We start from the raw sequence: 21234 nt of genomic DNA, 5'->3' as shown, positions 1-21234 counted from the left end.
TTGGTAATGTCACAACATGCAAGTGTTATTATGTTATACAGTTAAGTGTTAGTGTGAAGTGCACATTACCTTTATCAATTGAAAACCAATTAAGAATAGGCGGGTTCTGCACATAAAAACAAAACCTGATGACATTATTGAATGCTACAAAGCAAGACTTGTTGTAAAAAGTTGTTCTCAAATACCTTGCTTGGATTACAGACACCTTATTGCCAGTGGCACACTTTGAATCTATTCATATTATTCTCTCATTGACAGCGGTGAATGATTTAGAACTAATCCAGTTTCATGTTAAGACACAGTTTCATTTCTTCATGGTGAATTAAATGAAGAAATATACATGAATCAACCAGAAGTTTTCAATGACAACACAGGGCGTGTCTGCAAACTTAAAAATTTGTATGAATTAAAACAGGTGCCATGACAGTGGCGTAAAAGTTCAGTGCATTTCTCTTAAACGTTGAACTGAAACCGACGAATTATGACACTTGTGTTTTTTCAAAGCAAAGCTGTGATGTCATACTTGCGCTATACATTGATGATGGTCTGATCTGTGCCAAATCAATTGAACATGTCTCAGAATTGCTTAACATGCTAAAGTCAATGTTTCAAATTACAGTCATTGGCTGATTTTTATCTCAGATTACAGATTGAACACAACTGAGTGAGGAAAACAATTCACATCATCAGTCAACTTATCTGCAAAAAGTTCTCCAGCATTTTGAAATGATAAATTGCAATGTAGTCGCAATACCGACTGATCCATACACAGTGCTTAAGAAAATTGTAGACACAACAAGTAATCAGATCAAATACAAATATCTTGTATAGACAAATTATTGTAAGCCTCATGTATGTTGCTGTGAGCACAAGACTGGACATAGCATATATTGTCAACAAGCTGAATCAATTTCTAGAAGTTCCTATTGCAATTCACTTGAATGTAGCAAAGTGCATGTTGCATTATCTTAGTGGCCCTATTTGTACTGGCATCAAGTTTTGTGCAGACTGCCACAATCAAAATAAACTAATTGCATTTTCTCCAATTATGATGCCTGTATGAATACTCTTAAGTCAACAAGTGGTGTGGTGCTTATGCTCAATGGAGGTCCTATTGTTTGGGTTAGTCACAAACAAACTGTAGTAACAACTTCAATGACTGACAGAATATATAGCAATTCATGACCATGCCAAAGCAATTGTTTGGGTTTGAGGAATTCTCAAAATTTCAGGTTTCAAACAACATGGACTGACAATGCTTAAATGACAATGCAGTGGCAAAAAACCCAGTATTTTATTGATATACTAAGCACATCGATATTAAGTTTCATTACTCTCATGGACAAATTGATAGAGCTAATTCACATTGATACTAAACAGCAATTTGCAGATTTCTTGACAAAACCATTATCAAAAGAAACTTTCATTAATAATCATGTTAACATTTTGAAATCATAAATCCAATTCTGTAATTACTTTTGTTTGCTATTTGTGACTATGTTTATTACAATCAGACTTCTCGGCAAGTGGGAGGTGTTGAGGTAAATGCGCCTCAGTCTCTTCCCACAGTATGTCACTATGTACATTTAGTGCTTTATTTTATAACAGTTGTCAAAAGTATCATGTGCAGTTTTGACTACTCCCTTTTTTGTTCTGTTGTACTTTCATCTTCTCTAGAGAAAGAGAAAGAAAAATGTTTCTCTTTCTCTCTGGACATTAAATCAGTTTGTTAACGTTAAATGTAGCATCTTTTTTTCTTCCAACATAGCTCAACAATAAATAAAAGAGAAATTTTGTTTGTAGCACAATTATATCTGTGTGAGACCTTTGTAAACATTTGTGTTTAGATTTGTGATGATGTTGAATTTTGTCTTCTTTTCTCTCAACTTTTCACAGGAAATTTATTGTTCTTTTTATTTATACATTTACCTACAAACTCGTTCAATTGTACAGGGTGTCCACCATGATCCTGACATATCTGTTTTGACTGCCATATCGAAGTGCAAGGTAGTAATCAGATGTCGTGCATTCCATTAGGTGGAGAAACCGTGGAAGTTGTATAGGTAATTTTGAAAACCTGCCAAAGTGACTGTAGGTGGTGTGGCAGTAGTCAATCGCAAAATGGCTTCTTCACAAAAGCGGGCGCAAGCTGTGTGGTGGTACGTTGAAACAAATTCCGTGATTCAAGTGCAACGGAACTTTCGTTGCGTGTTTGGCAAGGAGCTACCCTCAAGGAACACACTCAAGTTATGGAAACAACACTTCTTGATGAAGAGAACAGTGTTAAAATCACACAGCAGTGGCAATCCAGAGGTGCCCAATGAAAGTGTGGAAACTGTGAGAGAAATGTTTCAAAGAAGTCCAAGGAAGTCCATATGACAAGCGGCATGAGAACTGCAGATGCCAAGGTCGACTGTTCATAAGGTATTGCACCACAGACTTCATTTGCATGCGTACAAACTGCAGTTACTGCACAAAATTAAACCTGACAATGGCATAAAGAGGCAGTCATTTGCTATTGACATGCTAAGGTGCATTGATCAAGACGCAACCTTCTTATCATGCATTATTTTCTCCAACAAAGCCACATTTCACTTATCTGGGAAAGTGAATACACACAATGCTTGAATTTGGGGACCATAAAACCCTCACTACATCGTACAGCACATCCATGATAGCCCGAAATTAAATGTGTGGTGTGGACTGATGCGGAATTCAATCATCAGTCCCTTTTTCTTTGTTGAAAAAACAGTGACTGGCATTACGTATCTAGATATGCTGGAACAATTTGTTGTACCGCAGATCATGCATTTGCAGCCAGATTTAATTTTCCAGCAGAACGGTGCCCCTCCACACTGGAGCCTGCATGTTCGACGTTTCCTCGACACAGTTTCCCGATTGTTGGATTGGGTGCTTAGGACCAATACAGGTGTCAAAATTTGTGACCTTCAACATCTTCATGTGCGCATTCAAGATGCTGTTGCTGCCGTCACGCCTGAGATGCTTGAAAGAACCTGGGAGGAAATGAAGTATAGACTCGATGTTCTATGTGCAACAAAAGGAACTCATGTAGAGGTTCACCGATTTTTTAAATAAAACTTTTTGAGTTTTTCATCGTAAAATACTTTATATCCTTCCTGAGCGGTAGATTTTTTTACAACAGTTTCAAATGTGTCAGGTTTATGGTGGACATCCTGTATTTTAAAGAGAAATTCAAGAAAACCCACAAATTTCTTTCAAATGACCAAAAAGTTTATTTTAACAAGCAAATCTGTGACTTTACTGCCTACATACCAATTTGCCACTTGAAACACCACAATTCGTTTTAACTTCATATTTAATTATTTCCATTTTTGAAATAAAAATTTATAACCTTAAATTAATAAATGGTAAATTAATAAAACAATTTAATAATTAAGAATACAAGATTAAAATAATGATGTGCAACTGGATAACTGATGTTACCATTTAATTGGATCCCTTCACCACCACAAAAATTAATGATATTATTTCTCAAATACTTTCAAAATAGTCATATATCTTACTAAAAGCCAACCAATCTGTATGTCATTGGGCTAGATAACAACTATAATACTAATAAATTATGAAACAATTTGATACTAGAAAGAGATATCAAGGGAGGCGAAATAATATCTATAACATTTTTTAAATACTTTCAATGTTTCTTTGAAATATAATTATTGCCTCTTAAAATATGTCACTTTAAATTGCTTTGTTACAGATTGCTCTGATTAAGAATTACTTTCATAATCATTTGAGAGAAATTTTTAACCTTTGAAATTATTTCTGTGAAAAACAATAGAACAATTATGTGTAAAGATATGCAAATAAAACAAATTTTATTTTATGGAGAGGATAAAAAACCAACAACAAAATTCATTGACACCATAAAAACAATTATTCAATATATTAATATATAGTCACCAATTAAAAAAAATCATATGTAGTTTTCAAATCAATTCATTATTTCTGTTAGTGGATTTGCTATTTTGTACTTTTCGTAAGATGTACTGTACTACTGTTCGTTAATTTTTTCCTCAAAGAGAACTCTATGAATTTCCTTTTTTTGGTCCATTTTTATGAAATTTTACCATCACAGATACTCTGCATTGCCAAGGTAAAAAATAATACAAACACCATATTAAAAGAAAGCAGGTTTTTAAAAATCAATTATTTTAGCCTGGTAGCAAGCACTGGGTATTCTGGGCATCTGCTAATATTTTACATAAAAGGAAAACTATTGCTGGAAGCCAGTTCAGAGAGGTATAGAAAGCATTCCCAAACAATGTAAATTTAAACAGACAAAAATTGAGTATTTATTTTTAAAGCAGCTAGACTAACAGAAGTAACAGAAATGAGTTTATTACAAAGATAGCTATTTAAAATAGGTTCTTATTTAGATGAATGTCTTTTTTTAAGTTAGATGCTTTTGTTTGATAGATAACATGACATCAAATATTCAACTTGAAATTATATAGGGACTCCATAAAATGATTTACTGTACTAGTACTATTATCAGATTTAAATTTATCTGGAAACAAGAGAAAATCAAAAACAAAAAAGTTACCTTTCCAAAATGATAATCAAGACAACTAAAAAGAACACTCAAAATCACTTGCCAAAGTTCAATTAAAATAATATTTCATTAGAGCTCATCAAAAAGATATTTAAATATGAATATGTAAAATAAATGTAATTGTAATAGTATTAATGTTATTAAAATTGAAAGTATACTTAATAGCCAATTTCACAATTAAAATAATTTATAGTTACCTTTCAGTAGTAAAACTTTTTTAACAAGCAAAGACTATTGTAATATTGTCAAAATGCCAGGCTGCAATTTTTAATCATATTTTTATTTTATTTAATTTAAATTATGTGATCTCCACTTCAAATTAGTAATGTCTTGTCCCTTTACATCATACTTTCCTGATAACAACAGAGTCGTGCCAGTCACCTATATAACTTCATTCAAGGGAAAATTTTTGAATTGAAATCATGTGACTTCTGATCTAGACCAGAAGTTCATACATATTTAATCAGGGCCTCCTATCCCTAACCTTTTCATATCTGGTCTTGACTTTCATCTAAAACTATTCTCAAAATTAAAGAACAGACAAACAGATGAATGACAATGGAATTTATAGGTTTACAAGTTTTTCAAATTGCAAGTGAATTAACAGAAAATAAAAAACACCAGCATTTTCAACAGTATTACTAACTTCCTCCCGGCAAATTCCATGAGAAAGACAGTAATATATTGTTGAAAGTACTCTCCCTTTTTTTTATTTTGTGTTAAAGTTTTAACATGAAAATTTCAACACAATCTTTACATTACCATCAAACACATTTATTAAAAACACAAATCTGCAAATCTTAACAAGGCCAAATTACCATCACACGTTCACTGAACACAAGCTACAAACATTTGAAATATTTCAGGCCATGTTAAAGGAGGGATACATAAATCATAAAGGTTGAATATCTGCTGAATGGCAATCTTTATATGGTAATCCACGTAAGTGCATTTTATCATAAGACAGACAACATGTAGAAATGTATACTTCTATTTGTTTTATAATTATTTAATATTATATTTTACTTATCATAATTTCTCTTATATCTATATGTAATACAACATTTTGAACTATGAATGAACAAGAATATAGGACATTTTATATCTTAAAAAGTCATATAACATCACTTATCGAGTAACATTCCAATGTCAAATGTTATCAAATTGGAAGCTAGATTGGGAACCTGACAGGATTATGAGATATGTTGAAAATGTTTGTTTTTAATAAATGTGTTTGCTGGAAATGCAAGGATGGTGTTCAGATTTTCATGTTAAGCATAGTTCCAGCTTTCGTTCGTCAGTTTTAATACTGAGAGAAAGTTATAAAAAAAATTATTAATTGTATTTATATAAATTATTTTTTTAGCTGTATTTATATACAATTACATTAAATATGAAAATAATTCTTTACAATAAATAGATTTAGAGCAAAAAGAAAGAACAAGAAATATACAAGTGCAATATCGTCATTATATAAATCTCAGAATTCCTTCCATAACTAAAATTTTGAAGGATTATGTTGCTAAGATTATTTTTAAACAAATCATGGAAATTAGATGTAATATTGATAAACTTTTTAACAATTCTATAACATTTTAACTCATTTAAATTTTTGTCTTAAACTGCAAAAACTATCATTTTAATTTTATTCAAAATTTAAGTTGATACATTGTAGCCTCAAATACTCTCAAAATATTTTATGAAAATTTTTTAACCCATTCTTTTAACTCAAATATCTTTATCTATTTGTAAGGTCTAATTTTAAAATATCTTTTGAATTTTTGAAGCTAAAAATGTTCAATTTCAAAATCTGAGTGAGTGACAAAAATTTAAGTTTAATACCTTTTTTGATTTTCTTAAACTAGTAAAGAAAATGACAATTAGATATATTAATAATAAACTTTTCTTTTGGTCATAAACATACAAAGTCTTTCCATAAATTCATGACCTACAATGAACAACCTTTTCTAGATGTAGATAACAAGTAAACTTTGTAGACTTTCAGCAGGCTATGTGCATCTGAGTTGCAGATTTTAAACCTGCTGAGTACTAACATAATCCATAACTGCCAGTTCTCTAGACACTAAAACAATATATGCTATTGATATACAAACTCATAATATGTTAGCCTTAAGAAGTCCAATAACAAATCCAGTTGTTAGTTTCATATTTAAATTATCACCATGTTGATTACATATTTTGTGGTAATAAATAGTTTACTGTCATCTTTTTACTGGTCAAGTTTATTTTGAATGTTCTTTGTCACAAATATCAGCTTAATTATGATTGCATAATGGCACAAAACAGAAAACAGGAAAATAAAGTTATGTTGCCAAAGCCTTGGAGGCTATAAATTAGCACCTTGTGGATGAGGTATGCTCATGACTGTTTTAAACTCTCTTTTATGTAAGCATGCAAGATTTTTCTTTTATATAGTGCTATAATAATTGTGAAAATTATTTTTACTACAAATTGAATTTATCTAATTGTATTAAAATAATCACTATCAGCATATGATAATATTAATAGTACAAGTAACATTACAACAATAAAATATTTTCTTTAAAAATAATCAGAAAATTAGAAGAAATTTTAGCTAAATCTTTTACTTCAATATACATAAACACTAATTTATTATATTGCAATATTTTAAAATTTATAAAATATTGCTTTTACTAATTCAAATTTATTTCTAAGAATATTAAACTGATTAGTATTGAGGCAAAATTTCATAAAAACGTATGCATAAGTAAACTTTTAAAAACCAAAAAATATCAATTTTAATTTGTACTTTTAGTAAATTTTAATAATTCTTAAACTTCACTATATTCCACAGCATTATTAAAAAAAACCTGAAATTATCTATATGGTCTACTATTGTTTTATCATACTACAAAAGAACTGCAATGCTTACTGTATTGCAATTTGTCTACATGAAGTAATTCATCTAGACTTTTTTGCAAAGTGGTTCCTAATGTGAAATTTCAATACAATTGGTAAAATCTGAGAGATTAGAAGTTTTAATTAGAACAATATACCGTATATCTCGGCAGATAAGACAAGGTATTAATTTTTGTCGAAGTTTTATAGTTTTAGCTTATATTTGTCTTATAAGACAACCCCCAAACTATCAACGGCCTATAAATTTAGTTTAGATCAGCGATCACCATCTAAATAATAATACTGTATAGCATATACGAAATTATGTCCTATTTGTAATTTTTCAAACGAACAAATTAATTTTCTTGCATCTGACAGCACTGCCTTGCAATTATGGAGCATGTTTGTATTCAGGTCTTAAGCCTGCAACTCCATAAAAAAAAAAAATGCATGCAGCCTGCAGAAACCTACTAAATTCACATGCAACAGCAGCTAGAAAAGATTATTAATCACTGATTTAGATACTCATACATTTTGTGATAATGTTTTTATATTGGTTTTAAAAAGATATATCAGCGATTTCATTTTTTAACAAATTAACATATGAAAACAGAAAAATAAATTCACTAAAAAAATTATCATCTGTTTCTCTGTTTTCATATGTTAACTTTTTATTAAAAACAATAATTGCAAACTGAACAGGAAATAATTTCTAAAATAAAAAAAACAACAATAATAAGCTACTTATAGAAAAAAGTATTAAAATTAATATAAATGATAATTTTTTTTTTAAATTTTATATTTTCAATTTAAATTTGAGATAAACATTGTCAATAACTATCCCCTTATTGAATTGCAATTTTCAAAAATTGTAGACCTATGAATTCCCACTTGTGTCTATCTGTTTGTCTTTCCTTAATCTTGAGAACAAAGTTAGATAGGTAAAAGTCAAGACCAGATATAGAAAGCTTAGAAGCAGGAGGCCCTGATTAACTATATATGAACTTCTGGTCTAGTTCAGAAGTCACGATTTCAATTCAAAAATTTTTTTCTGAATGCAGTTAGTTAGATGACCAGTTTGACACGGTTGTTAACAGGAAAAGTATTGCATACAGAGGCAAATATTGCATACAGAGGCAAGTATTGCATACACTATAAAATTGAAAGCATTGTGACAAAAAATTGCAGCCTGGCATTGTAACAATGTCACAATAAATAATTGCTTGTTTATATCAGGACATTAATTACAATATTATTCTTTTTTATAATTATTGTTAGCTATTAATTTTCTCTTATGCTAAGTAGGAAAAATATGATATACTTAATTTTAAAAATTCATCTGTTGCTTTTTCATGAAATTATTTTAACACAAAAACAATTTCATTTTTCTCTAACTGAACTAAAACCAATTTCATTACTGTATATAAAAAATTCGTCTTACCATCATCATTCTTGAGTTACCTTAATATTTTTATAATAAAGTTAAAACTCTGTATACATAATTTACATTTACTTTTATTACATAATAAAATTTTGAAAGTTTAAATTTCAATTTGCAACTCAATATTAAAAAATAAATGACTTTCAACATTCAACGTTTTAAAATAATTTGAAATTGACTGTGGGTTATGTGATGGAGTGAGTTATATACTGATTTTAAATAATAATTACAAATCCATCAAACAGCTTTTCCTTTGTTTAACATCACAAATAATATCTTTAGAACACACATAAAGGCCTTTGTGTGCTACACACATTAATCTGCCAGCGAGATTTTTTGAAACCACCAATTATACATAAACACATATCTCACCTTTAGTTCTTTCTTATTCATTTCCTGTATGTTAAAGCCACATTTTAATTGATATTATTACATACACCTATTTGAATTTGCATCTTGAAGCTGACCAATTTCCTGTAATTATCCCCTATCTATAATGACATCATTTCAAAGAAGTTTCATGGTTAACGCTTGAAAAGTGATATCTGTAATCCTAGTAAGCTATAAACTTACTCTCTTCATCACTACAAAGTTAATTTTGACAACTAAATGCTTTATACAATTAAAATGACAGTACTAACTTTGAATGTACAATGTTTTGTTTATACATAACACTTACTTTCTGATATTTTGCTAAAATTAAATTCTCTGAAATTAGAAAGAATGTCATTACGGTTTTGTTTTATTTGCTTCATTCTGTAATCTCTAATTAATATAAAATGGATTTTTATATTATAAAGTAACATTTGTATACGATTTAAATTATTATTGCATAACCTTGGAGTCAAAAGTATGGTTTCAGTTTTGGAATGCAGTGTGAGATTTTTTTCACATTTTGTCAACTGTTAAAATAAAACTTTTATTATGTAAACATCCATGGAAGAACATTGTATTCAGAAACACATGCATTCTTTTTTATTTTTGACTGTTTCCACCCTATGAGAAAAAAGCTTTTTTCTGGGTCAATCATAAGTTTGGCAAAGCTCACAATAAGGCAGTCAAATGGTGAAGGACAGCTCTACATATCTAGAACATACCACCTATAAAAAAAATTTACAGAATTGCTCAAATTCAATCCTAAATCCTCAGAACAGCAAGCTGAGACCTTAATTATCTCAGCCATCTAGCCAGCAATACATACATTATATGAAGTTTTAAGTATTAAAAACTAAACTATATGCTATCAGAAAAATGTCAACCAGGAAGATGTTCTGGGATATGCCTGTATTTTATATTTATAAGAAACATAAATCAATATGCAAAATAACAAATCACATTACATTAACTGTAGCCATTAAACAGTTCCAGTGATTTGTAATAGAATTTCAATCACCTTTATGATATAATACTCTTTACACTGAAATTTACAATTATAATAAATCCAACACTTCTGTCTCAGATTTATAAATTTAATTTTATAGTCTTGCTCTTCCCAAGATTTGAGACAAGAAAACGTGAAATTTTCTACAAATTCCTGGATCAAAAATCCTAGTTACAGTATAAGACAACAGTAAAATATGAGGAAGTGTCAAGTGAAAACCTTAAAAGTGAACTAAAAGTTTTAAACATTGCATAACTGTCCTGTAAATTGGCAACAGTGACAGCAGGTAACAGCAGAATGGAAAAAAAAAACCAATTAGAAAAAAATCACTAAATATAAGAGCACACAAATCAAAATTGAACAATTGCAGAAAAAGAAGACTGTTTTACTTCCAATTGTAGCTGGAGCACTATGAGCCATTCCAAGAGATCTAATCATCATCTACGGAATTTAGAACTCAACAGAATCAACTGCAATACTTGGAGCAGTAAGTTGTATAATAATTTTAAACATCCCAAATCTTTCAGGAAGACAATGTTTAGGATATAAATCCAGTAATTAATAGCTGAAAGGATGTGTTTATTTAAATTATAAAATTTATACTATAATCTCAAAGTAAATTTGAAAAATCAATAAATAATTTTAACGTCTTAATTTATTCTTAATTTTATATACAGAAAGAAAATCAGTATCAAAAAGCAAATACTGTATTGTAATGATGTTCTTTATGGTAAGTTTTCTGTTTTTTAAATTACAATCCCATTTTATCATGTTGATCTTATCTGCTTGAAAAAATATTTGTCACTAATCAGAATGACAGATTTCTGAAGAAAAGAATAAAAGATTTAAACATGAAAGCTCTAAAGAATATACCTTCCACCCATATTCTTACAATTATTATAACTGATTTTGAAATATTTTGAAATCTTTTTGATGAAAAGATGGACAAAGCAAGCTTAAAAGAAATATATGTTTATGTCACTGCATGTTATGGAAGCCAAATCCTGTTAATCTTCTTAATTGGATATGTATTTGACCTTCAGGTCAGCCTCAGCCAATAACAATTGTAAACTTCTAGAACATCTGATATCTGCTCTCTTAGAGATAAACACTACATCTTACACTAAATAACTTCATTGTGAAGAAAGGATACAGTCTTCTTAGAAAATAAACATCAGCTGAACGTAATGTAGCTATGAACAATATTAACCTTCTGACATATCCATATGCAGTAACTCACATATGCAGTATATGTGAGTTAAGTGTATTAAAAAAATAACTCAATATTATGATAACACGAAGCATTCAAATTACATATTTTCTTCTCAGTTATTAATGCATTCACATATTTGAATCCTATATTTTCAGATTATGATATTTTATGAAAAGTTGCCTCATCACTAAAATTTTATTCGGATATTCATTGTCTATCCTCTGCAAACATCTTGTGACAGAAAATCATTAGACTAGCATTTGTAACATCTACATTTTAGATATGCACACAACATTAGCCTTTATGTATGACATCACAAATGGTTGATTTCAGTAACTACAGCTCCCTTGAAACAAGATGTTTTATGAGGGTTTCTTGCAAACACTTCACTGACTATTTCAATTGTATTGATGGATGCTGATAGGCAACTACAACTTTACAAGCACATTTTCAATCTCCTTTAACTTATTATGAAGAACAAATGTACTTGGCAAATCTTTTCTGTAAAGGTAAAGTCACACTAGAACCATCATAATAGCCATGTCAGTCAAAATCATCCAACTGTGATAAAATGGAATGTGCATACACTATAGGCAGTTCAGCTCTCAAATAACATAAATCTTGACCAATGAGATATACTATCACATATGTCTTACTCCTCTATTAACATTTCATTAAAACATTTCCTTCTCATTTTGTTAAAATTCTCTACTTTTTCTTTTGTTCCATGCAAGATGTTATAGTTACTAGGTGACACCACATGCAAAACTAAGTAAACATAAAAGAATGTCTCGTATTGGTGTGACATTTTTGAATACACCTTCAATGATCAGCTGATTTCTTTAAGACGGTCATTACTCTGTTAAAAACTAATTAACTAAACATCATACCATCTCATCTGCCTCATCTGTTATCAACATTTTGTTTCTATGGTAACTGCTGGTGAAGACATACAAACCAGACTCTATGGTCCTAATGTGAATCTATTTAAGTTGCTCTGTGCATCCAAATACAAAATTCTCTCTCTAAATCACAAGAGACATTTTGTCTTCTCCTTTACAGTTAAAATTTTCATTGTTTTAATCCTTTCTTAAAGCAATGTCCTCTACATGCTCAGTGACACAAAAATGTAATTCAACACTTCTTGAAAAAGAAAATCTATCAGTAACTTGACATGTTTTCTGATTCCAGTGTATTTTTTGGAATAAACCTTCCTATTAAACATTATTATAATTTAGAAAATAAAATAATGCAAGATCCAAACTGCATTTTTTATATATGAATAAAATTAACAAACTCTCAATCTGGAAAATGATTTAAAGTCATTTATTAAATCAAATATATTATATCAAAATTTAAATAATACAAACAACTTAGCTTTTCAACAGCTTAATTTCATCATTGAATTCTTTCTGCATTTTCTTATCAAGACTATAGATTTAATCTTATGCGATGTGATGACGACCTTATAGTCCAACTTTTTTTTAAAACTATATTATTGCCTAATACAATGGTTCTCAATCTGTTTTTTTTTTTTTTTTGAATTTACGGCACATTTTAATAAGAATAATAATAATAATATGAATACTGCAGCACACTTTATTTTTAACTATGTTGTACCAGTCAACAGGTCAGTTATAATCAACCAGTCCATTAAAGCGTTACTTTCAGTCAAAGTCAAAATATTGAAATCTTATCAATGTAACCAACAGTATTCACAAGTTGTCATGCCAGTAGGCAATTCTCTAGACTTGTGTTTGATTGTCTGTTGACCCTTTTTTTTTTAGATACTATATAAACTTTTGAAATACAACTGACAATATATAGAATTACATTTTATTTTTTTGGAAAATTTAAAATTTGCTGTTTTAATTTTTTTATCACGAGAAATCCTAGTATACTGCACACAGCAACTGAAAACATACTGGCCTCACTTAGAGTGATTCTAAACTGTTGTCAAGGTTTGTGTGTTCAATAATTTTCCAACCAGAAACAACAAAATAAACTGCTTAAACAATATAAAAGTAAAACCCAAAGTTTCATTTAATATTGCTGTACTTGCCATATTAATGTCTGGTAGACAATGTGATATCATACTTCAGAATGACAACAGTTCAAGAGAAAGCAATGTATGTATGTATGCATTTTAATTTTTTAAAACAAAACCAAAATCACAATGCAATCTACAGGTAATACTATCGTACATTTGTTAAATCAATTTCAAGAGACTGATAGTATTCAGCAACAAAAAACGAAAAAGAAGACTGGACTTTCTAGATTTAATTAACATTTTTCTGCAAAGTGTTTTCTCAAAACCCACAAAAATCAACTAGATAAGTTTCTTTGAAGATAGGTATGACAATAAATGACTGCTTAGAGAGTTGTTCATAACTCCTTTGCCTCCATACCTACAAACCTACAGATTAAGCAGGCTTTACAGCTGGATGATAAACCTCACTATTTGCCCAAGACATTTTGTCAAAAGTCAAAGCAGATAACAATTACCAATGGAGATGGAGATTTAGGAATAAAGCAATATTTTACATGTCGGAAGGAAATCATCATAACTATAAGAAACAGGAATCACAAAACCTTCACGCCATTTGAGAAATTAAACGATCCAATGGTTAAGATCTAGTGAAGTTAAGTGTGTTTTTGGGGTTTCCCCCCCTTTGAAAAATTTTTTTTTTAATATATGAAATGTAAATTTAATGCTTTAATCAGATATATATATATATATGTATATAAATATACTTTTTATAATGTTTCAAAATAATCAATAAATAAAATTTCAGTTCTCTCACTAATTAATGTTTGATTATCTAAGATAATCACTAAATATTTAATGATATATCTCAATATTTTTTTTGATATAAAATTTTATAAAAACTTTTTTATATTAAATTACATTAACTTCTTTTTAATATAAAAGCAAGTTAAATGTATAATACAAAAAATGCAAAAGAACTGTAACAAAGTATGAGAAAAGGCATAATGTAGATTGGTTTAATTTTTTTGAACTTCATTGTTTATAACAACAAATGTCTCAACATACTTTTTTATACATATATATTTTTTTTATATTCTTTACTCTGAAAATAAAAGTTTTTGTTCACAAAATTCATGAAATAAAATAAAATATTTAAAATTAAATTTGAGGATTTATGGATTTTAAATATTTAATGTACTAATAATATCTGTAAAATCAGCAAAGTAATTATTCTATATGAAAAAAGGTATCCGATTATTATAATTTAATATCAACAATATCAATTTTATACAAATCAAAATTTTAATATTAAAAGAGATTCCAAAGAAATAATTATTACAATTTTTATGACAACAAATTTAATTACCATACTTTACAGATATTATAATTTTACAATATTTTAATAAACCTATATGAATATGATAAGATTAAATATGAAATTGAATTAGTTTAAGTTATAATTAAAACTATTAAAATTTACACCCAAATTTTTGTTGTAATTTTGACATTATAAACATTTATATCATTAATACTGATTTAAATTAACTTTATTTCTTAAACTAATCTGAATTTATCATCATCCCAATTTAATTGCAAATATTACATTAATATTTGCATATTAAATGATTATAGTCTTTAAGTAGAACAAAAAATTTAAATTAATTTTACCTGTATTAGAAGAATTTATTTATCACATGAACAAAACAGAAGTTAAAAATAATAATAAATCACCTGATAAGAAATGTCAAAATGTTAAATTAAAATTAAAAGCTATCATAAATGTGAAATTCTCTACTAATGACCACTTAAATGGTTAAAAAAAAAAAAAAAGAAAAAATATTCTATAACATTGAATAGGATTGGCGTCTGATTCATACCGTTCAGGGCCAGGGCAGTCGGGCACTGTAACACTTGCTTTGTACTGGAGGGTTCACATTCCGCAGGGTTAAAGTTCAAGAGAAAAGGGGGCATGGGCGTGGGCACAAATGATGTCATATAAACAGAAACAATATCAATGTTGACAGATGATCATATTTGATTTTCCATGTAGATTATCATACAGAAGAATTCACAAACATAACACCCCATGGTTTGTTTATCCAGAAGATACCATAAGTAAAGCAGGAAAATTGTTTCATTTGGATCAGGCCATTCAATTGCAGAGGTATGAAGTACATCACAGGTAGCAGGGCCAGGGCCGGGACCAGGCAATGATGGACAGGGCATGAAAAGGGGAGAAAGGGTAACGAAATAAATTACTTTTACTTCTATGTAAATAATGGTATTTATAATAAGTAGATGTTATTAATAACATAGTTTGTTTAAAAAAGGAGGTAATGATTAAATAAAGTGTAAAAAAAATCTGTGCATTTAATCTGTGCAAATTATTCTTAATTTAGTGATGTAATTTAAAATATATAATTTATGAATTTAACTTTCAGTATTTTTATAATAATAATAATAATAACAATGATAATAATAATAAATATATAAGATAGTTTTAAAAAATAATAATTAAATTAATTTTAAAATAAAATAAAAATTGTTGTTAAAATAAATAAAACTTTAAGAGAAATAAATATTTTTGTTTATTAATGACATTAAAAACAAAATCATATTTATATTAAAATTACAAAAAAGTAACAAAAATTAGCATTTTTAAATGGACGTTAATACATTTTTAAGGTTTATGTAATTTTGTTAAATTAGTTTAAAAATTATTAATTTTGATATTTCTTCTCCTCATTTTTAAAGTTAATATTCTCAATAAATTTAATTGAAGTGAATTTATTGTTTCAAAAGAAATGAATTCTTCTTACATAAAACTCAATATAATTATTACACTATTTACATAATTATATAAATAGAAATTAAATTATAAAAATATAGTACTAAAGAACATTAAATATTCTATGTATTAAAATAATAAATTTTTTATAAAAGTTTTTGAACAGATGTTTATGTATATCCATATATTCATACATATATTCACATGCAATGATTGTTGATGATATCAAGTCTTTCTAAACAGAATATATAAATTATGCTTTACTAATCAATCATAAATTTTAAAAAGCTTATAACTTATAATTAAAATTTCTATCAATTCACCAATAAACTATAACTTTTAAACATTTTTCTTAAATATAATATATAAAACAAACAACCTAAAAAATATTCTTAAATGTTTCAATACAACAGTTTGTAAGTTTGTTACAGTTTGTAATAAAAAAAAAACTTTCTACAGTTAATAATTCATTTTAAATCAACTAATCATTTTTATCATTTGATATAAGCATATAATCTGTTATTGTCTATTAATTAGTAATTAGGTGTATGATGAATCTGTAATCATAACAATGAGGCTAGCAGGTTAATCATTTTTATTTATTCAAAAATAATATTAGCACTGTAATTTATTATTTGAATTTATTATTATTTCTACTGTAAATAATAAATACAATTACTATAAATCTAACAAATTCCTATTATAATACACTTTAAAAACTTTTAAAGTCCAGTAACAAAATTTTTTAGCGTAAAAAGTTTTTGACAATCGTTTTCGACCTAACTCAAGGTCTGCCTCAAGTCTTAACTTTTTACACCACTGAGCACGACATGCGAGCCAATCTCCAAAATGCCACATTAATAAGGCAATCATTTCTAACAGATCACATTAGAACTGTAGAAGCATTGAAAATATACAAGGCTGACCTGACTGGAAAATAAACTTTAGGATGGAAGAACAATGTTGTACGCATGGCAATGCTTTTACGATAAACCGGGACGTGCCGACAATTTTTTATTAATGTGTTAAATTTATATTTATCACCATTTAAAAAAGTAACATTTTGAAAAGTTATTCTGCACATTCCAATTTGGAATATTGTTAATTTAAAGACCTGAGACAGACCTCGAGTAAAGTCAAAAACGGTTTTTAAAATTTTTTTATTTTGTTACTGGACTTTAAAAAAAAACCTTTAAAGTGTATTTTTAATTCTTTCCAGTATTGAGAAGAAGGTAATTTTATTTCTATTAAAATTTGAAAAGCATAAAATATTTTATCTCATTATATTAAATTGAAATAATTTTACATTTCACTAAAATCATGATGATAAAATATAAAAATAATTAACTCAACTGCAGCAATCATTCTATAATCCTGTCGGAAATACTCTTTAAAGTATTTTCCTACTCCAAAAATTTACATAGAAAAAAATCCAAGGTTCATTATTTTCATTAGCTAAATGGTTCTTTTTCTCTTTCATGTAGGTAAAGGAATATTTCATTATGTACAGCTGTCTATGACATAACTAATTGTGTTTCATTTGTCAATGAATTTTATGAATTTGTTGTGTTTGCGATTATTGCTCAGTCATAGTATGTTTTGCACATGTTGTCTTCTATGATCATCTAAGGAGTGTTTTTTTTTTGTAGTATGGTTTCTGGGTATCTAGAAAATGTAACTTTAAGAAAATCTAACAGGATTTTAAAATGATTGTCAATACTTGACAATAGTGAAATATGAAAATAATTGAATTTATTTTAATTAATTAATTTTACTTGATTACATTAAATTAAAAATGAAGTGTAATGAAAAATTAACAAATAAAACAAGAAATAAATTGTATGCCTCAGGAACAATCCAGAACAAAAATATAGCATTGAATGACAGTACCACAACTTTGCCACAGCGCTACCAAAGAACTTGTTGAACTGTCTACATGCTTGACTATATGCCACAGATCCTTCTATCTTTCAAACATACACACCAGGTGAAAAAACCTTTTACTTGATGTGTATATTAGTACTGCATGACCACTCAAAAAATTTCATCAAGATACATGACATCAGATCTGCAAGGTCTGCTTGTGAGTGTTTTAATTCATTAGTATTTAAACTATATTGGGATGTCTTCAAAACAATATTTTTTATAAAAAATGATATAAGATAATTTAATTTAGACTGATTAAATATACAAGTCAAATTATCATTTACAAAAAAGTTAAAGTATTTGAAGTTAAAGTGCAATTAAAAAAATAAGATCCAAGATGTAACTTTGTCATTAAAGTGCTGAATAAAAAAATTATTTTGAACAGTTAAACATGTTAACATTCATTTGTAGAATTGAAATGAAAAACATTTTTATTTCGAAAAAATATTTAAGAAAAAGTGATACTTTAACTATTTTTTTATTATTGAGAATAGTGTCTTGTCATTGTATGATACATCTTTATTAGAATACAGAAAATAAATAAATTTTAGATAAATAGGTACTGTACATAGGAAATAGATAAATTTTGATCATATTTCATTATAATACAATAATGAAATATGATCAAAATTTATCTATTTCCAGTACACTTAAAACTTGGTACACTTCAAATATTAACTTTTGTTTCTCTATTCCAGTGATTCTCAACCACTGTGCCGCAAGATTTTTGAAATGTGCCACCACTGCGAATACCTGTACATAAGCGACGTCAGACAAGTAGTTCAATAGGTTCTACCTTCCTAGGATGCATTTGGAAATTGTAACCAGTGTTACTGGTAACTGCCGGTAGTTACCAAAGCATTTAGACAATGTGCGCTAACCAACCGCGTTTAAAAATCACTGTTATGACGTCCTGTGGTACTTACCAAAGTAACTGTACAAAGTATTAGTGTGTGCCGCCAAATTTTTAAATTATTAAAAGTGTACCATGACAAAAAAAGGTTCAGAATCACTGCTCTATTCCAACACTTTCCACACTATTTTTTACATGGCAAATCATTTTCATTCAATAAATCAACTTTACATATACAGTTAATGAAAAGTGGCCTATATCTTTCCCATAAAATCTAACAACCATCATAAATTAAATAAAATAGCAACAAGTTGCTCAACTTTCCCAGCAACATTTAAAATTTTGATAGCACCATTTTATTTTAAAAACATTTTATATTTTTAATTATTATAAAATGGCAAAAAACTTAATTTTGAGGGTAGGGATAGGTTTTATAAAAAATTGTAAATGCTAACAAGTAAAAATTGTCATTAAGTCTGACCCTACTAGAGATACACAAGATCCCCTCTATCTCCCCACTCCCTCAACCTTTAATCACCAAAATGTAATAGCATCAATCCCCCTAATAAACAAACCTCCCTGCAAATTTTCTGAAATATTCAACAAAAACACAGGAGTTGTTAAGCTTCAAAGAAAGTGAACAAAATTGTGCCCCCCACACACTAATATCCATACATACAGAAATTACCACCAAATTTTTTTTCCATTTCTCATCATTTCAAGGTGTTCTGAGTCCAAAAATGTAAAAAATCTTGGAAGGGATTATTTTTTTGACCAATTGCCATATCTTCCCTCTATTATATATAACAGCTGGGAAAGTAAAAATAAAGCTAGATTTCATTTTCTACTGTCAGATATCACTTCTTCACATTATTACTATAATGTCATAAAAACACTTAATTTCATAGATAATACAGTAGAGCATCAATTATCCGACTCAATTGAGGACTGGGGTTGGTCAGATAACTGAAAAAATGGATAACTGAAAAGTATGAAAAAATACATTATTAGTATAGTATATTAGTATATCGCTATTAACCTACATATAGTTAACCTACTTTGCGTTGAATTTTCATCGATGTTAAGCCTAACAAATTTTTTTTTTAAATAATAATTGTCGCTATCGTATCGTTAAAAATTATTTCTTTATTTTGCACAAAATAAATACAGTATAAAACAAAAAAATATATTCGGGTATTCAGGTTACATATTTTACATAAAGTAGGCCTATACATTAGAAAAAGAAGTCCAAAATTTTTTTTTGCTTCACAGCCGACCCTCATTTTTTTTGCAGCTAAATCTCGCACATGTTTTAAAACAGCAATTGGAAGCGTCGTTAAATAAAATTAAGCCTGGTTTAAATATTGGCCTTCCTTTCATGGTCGTGCCAATGTTGCCAGCTAAAACACACAAAAATTTAATAAAAATAATATTAAAGTAACCAAGACATAACCAAATATTGTAGCGCAACATCACTAGCAGACATTTGAATTTGCCAACTAGAACCGGTCGGTTAACAGATGTGACGGTTGATCGGGGGTTAAATAATCGATGCTCTACTGTAATATCTCAAAGATTCACTTATAATTCAGAACCATGCACACAGAAAACAATCAATCAAATCTTTCTTTTCTTCAACTGTCCTAGATTGACAGCCAAGATAGAGGAATTAAGTGTAATGGATTGAGTGATAAAGTAGGAATGTACCCTTGGTCCATATTTTTAATAGAAGGCTGTCCAACTTGCTGCCCACAAAAGAATTTTTGTGGCCCATGAGCAACTTTTAAAAAATTATTCAAAATATTTCATATTTATTAGTGAACACAGAACTTGTGGCTCAACAAATTCAGGCACAAACCTCCCTTTACCCGTTTTTAATTTATTAGTTATTAATTTTTAATTCTTTTACATTTATATTATTCCTAGCAGATAAGCCCAGTGTTGCTCGGGCAAAAAGTAATGATAGCGAAAGTTAAGATTATTACATTACAGCCAATCTTACCCGTTTTCACAGAATGCAAGGATTAGGTCCCCCTGTTTCCAGACTAATTAGAAAGTTTTTAGATGGGTCTAAAAATATGTTTGATTTCCGGCAAAAACGCAAAAAACTGCACCTGCGCCTGTAAATCTTGCATGTTGCTTTCTCTTAACACTTCCATTGTTAA

At 28.5% G+C, this 21234-nt stretch overlaps 1 protein-coding gene across 2 annotated transcripts in view; it reads right to left on the bottom strand.

The window, feature by feature from the left end:
- Window positions 1–21234, bottom strand: part of HnRNP-K (Heterogeneous nuclear ribonucleoprotein K) — a 137215-nt gene that overhangs the window by 81473 nt on the left and 34508 nt on the right. For both annotated transcript variants that reach the window (XM_067267561.1, XM_067267562.1), the window contains exon 5: window positions 15380–15423. In XM_067267561.1, coding sequence (XP_067123662.1) covers window positions 15380–15423 — 44 coding nt within the window. The remainder of the gene's footprint in view (window positions 1–15379; window positions 15424–21234) is intronic.

Source organism: Centruroides vittatus, unplaced genomic scaffold (assembly GCF_030686945.1).
Source record: "Centruroides vittatus isolate TY-2023 unplaced genomic scaffold, ASM3068694v2 contig_3060, whole genome shotgun sequence".
Taxonomy (NCBI): domain Eukaryota; kingdom Metazoa; phylum Arthropoda; class Arachnida; order Scorpiones; family Buthidae; genus Centruroides; species Centruroides vittatus.
This window is presented reverse-complemented; position numbering and strand designations above follow the sequence as displayed.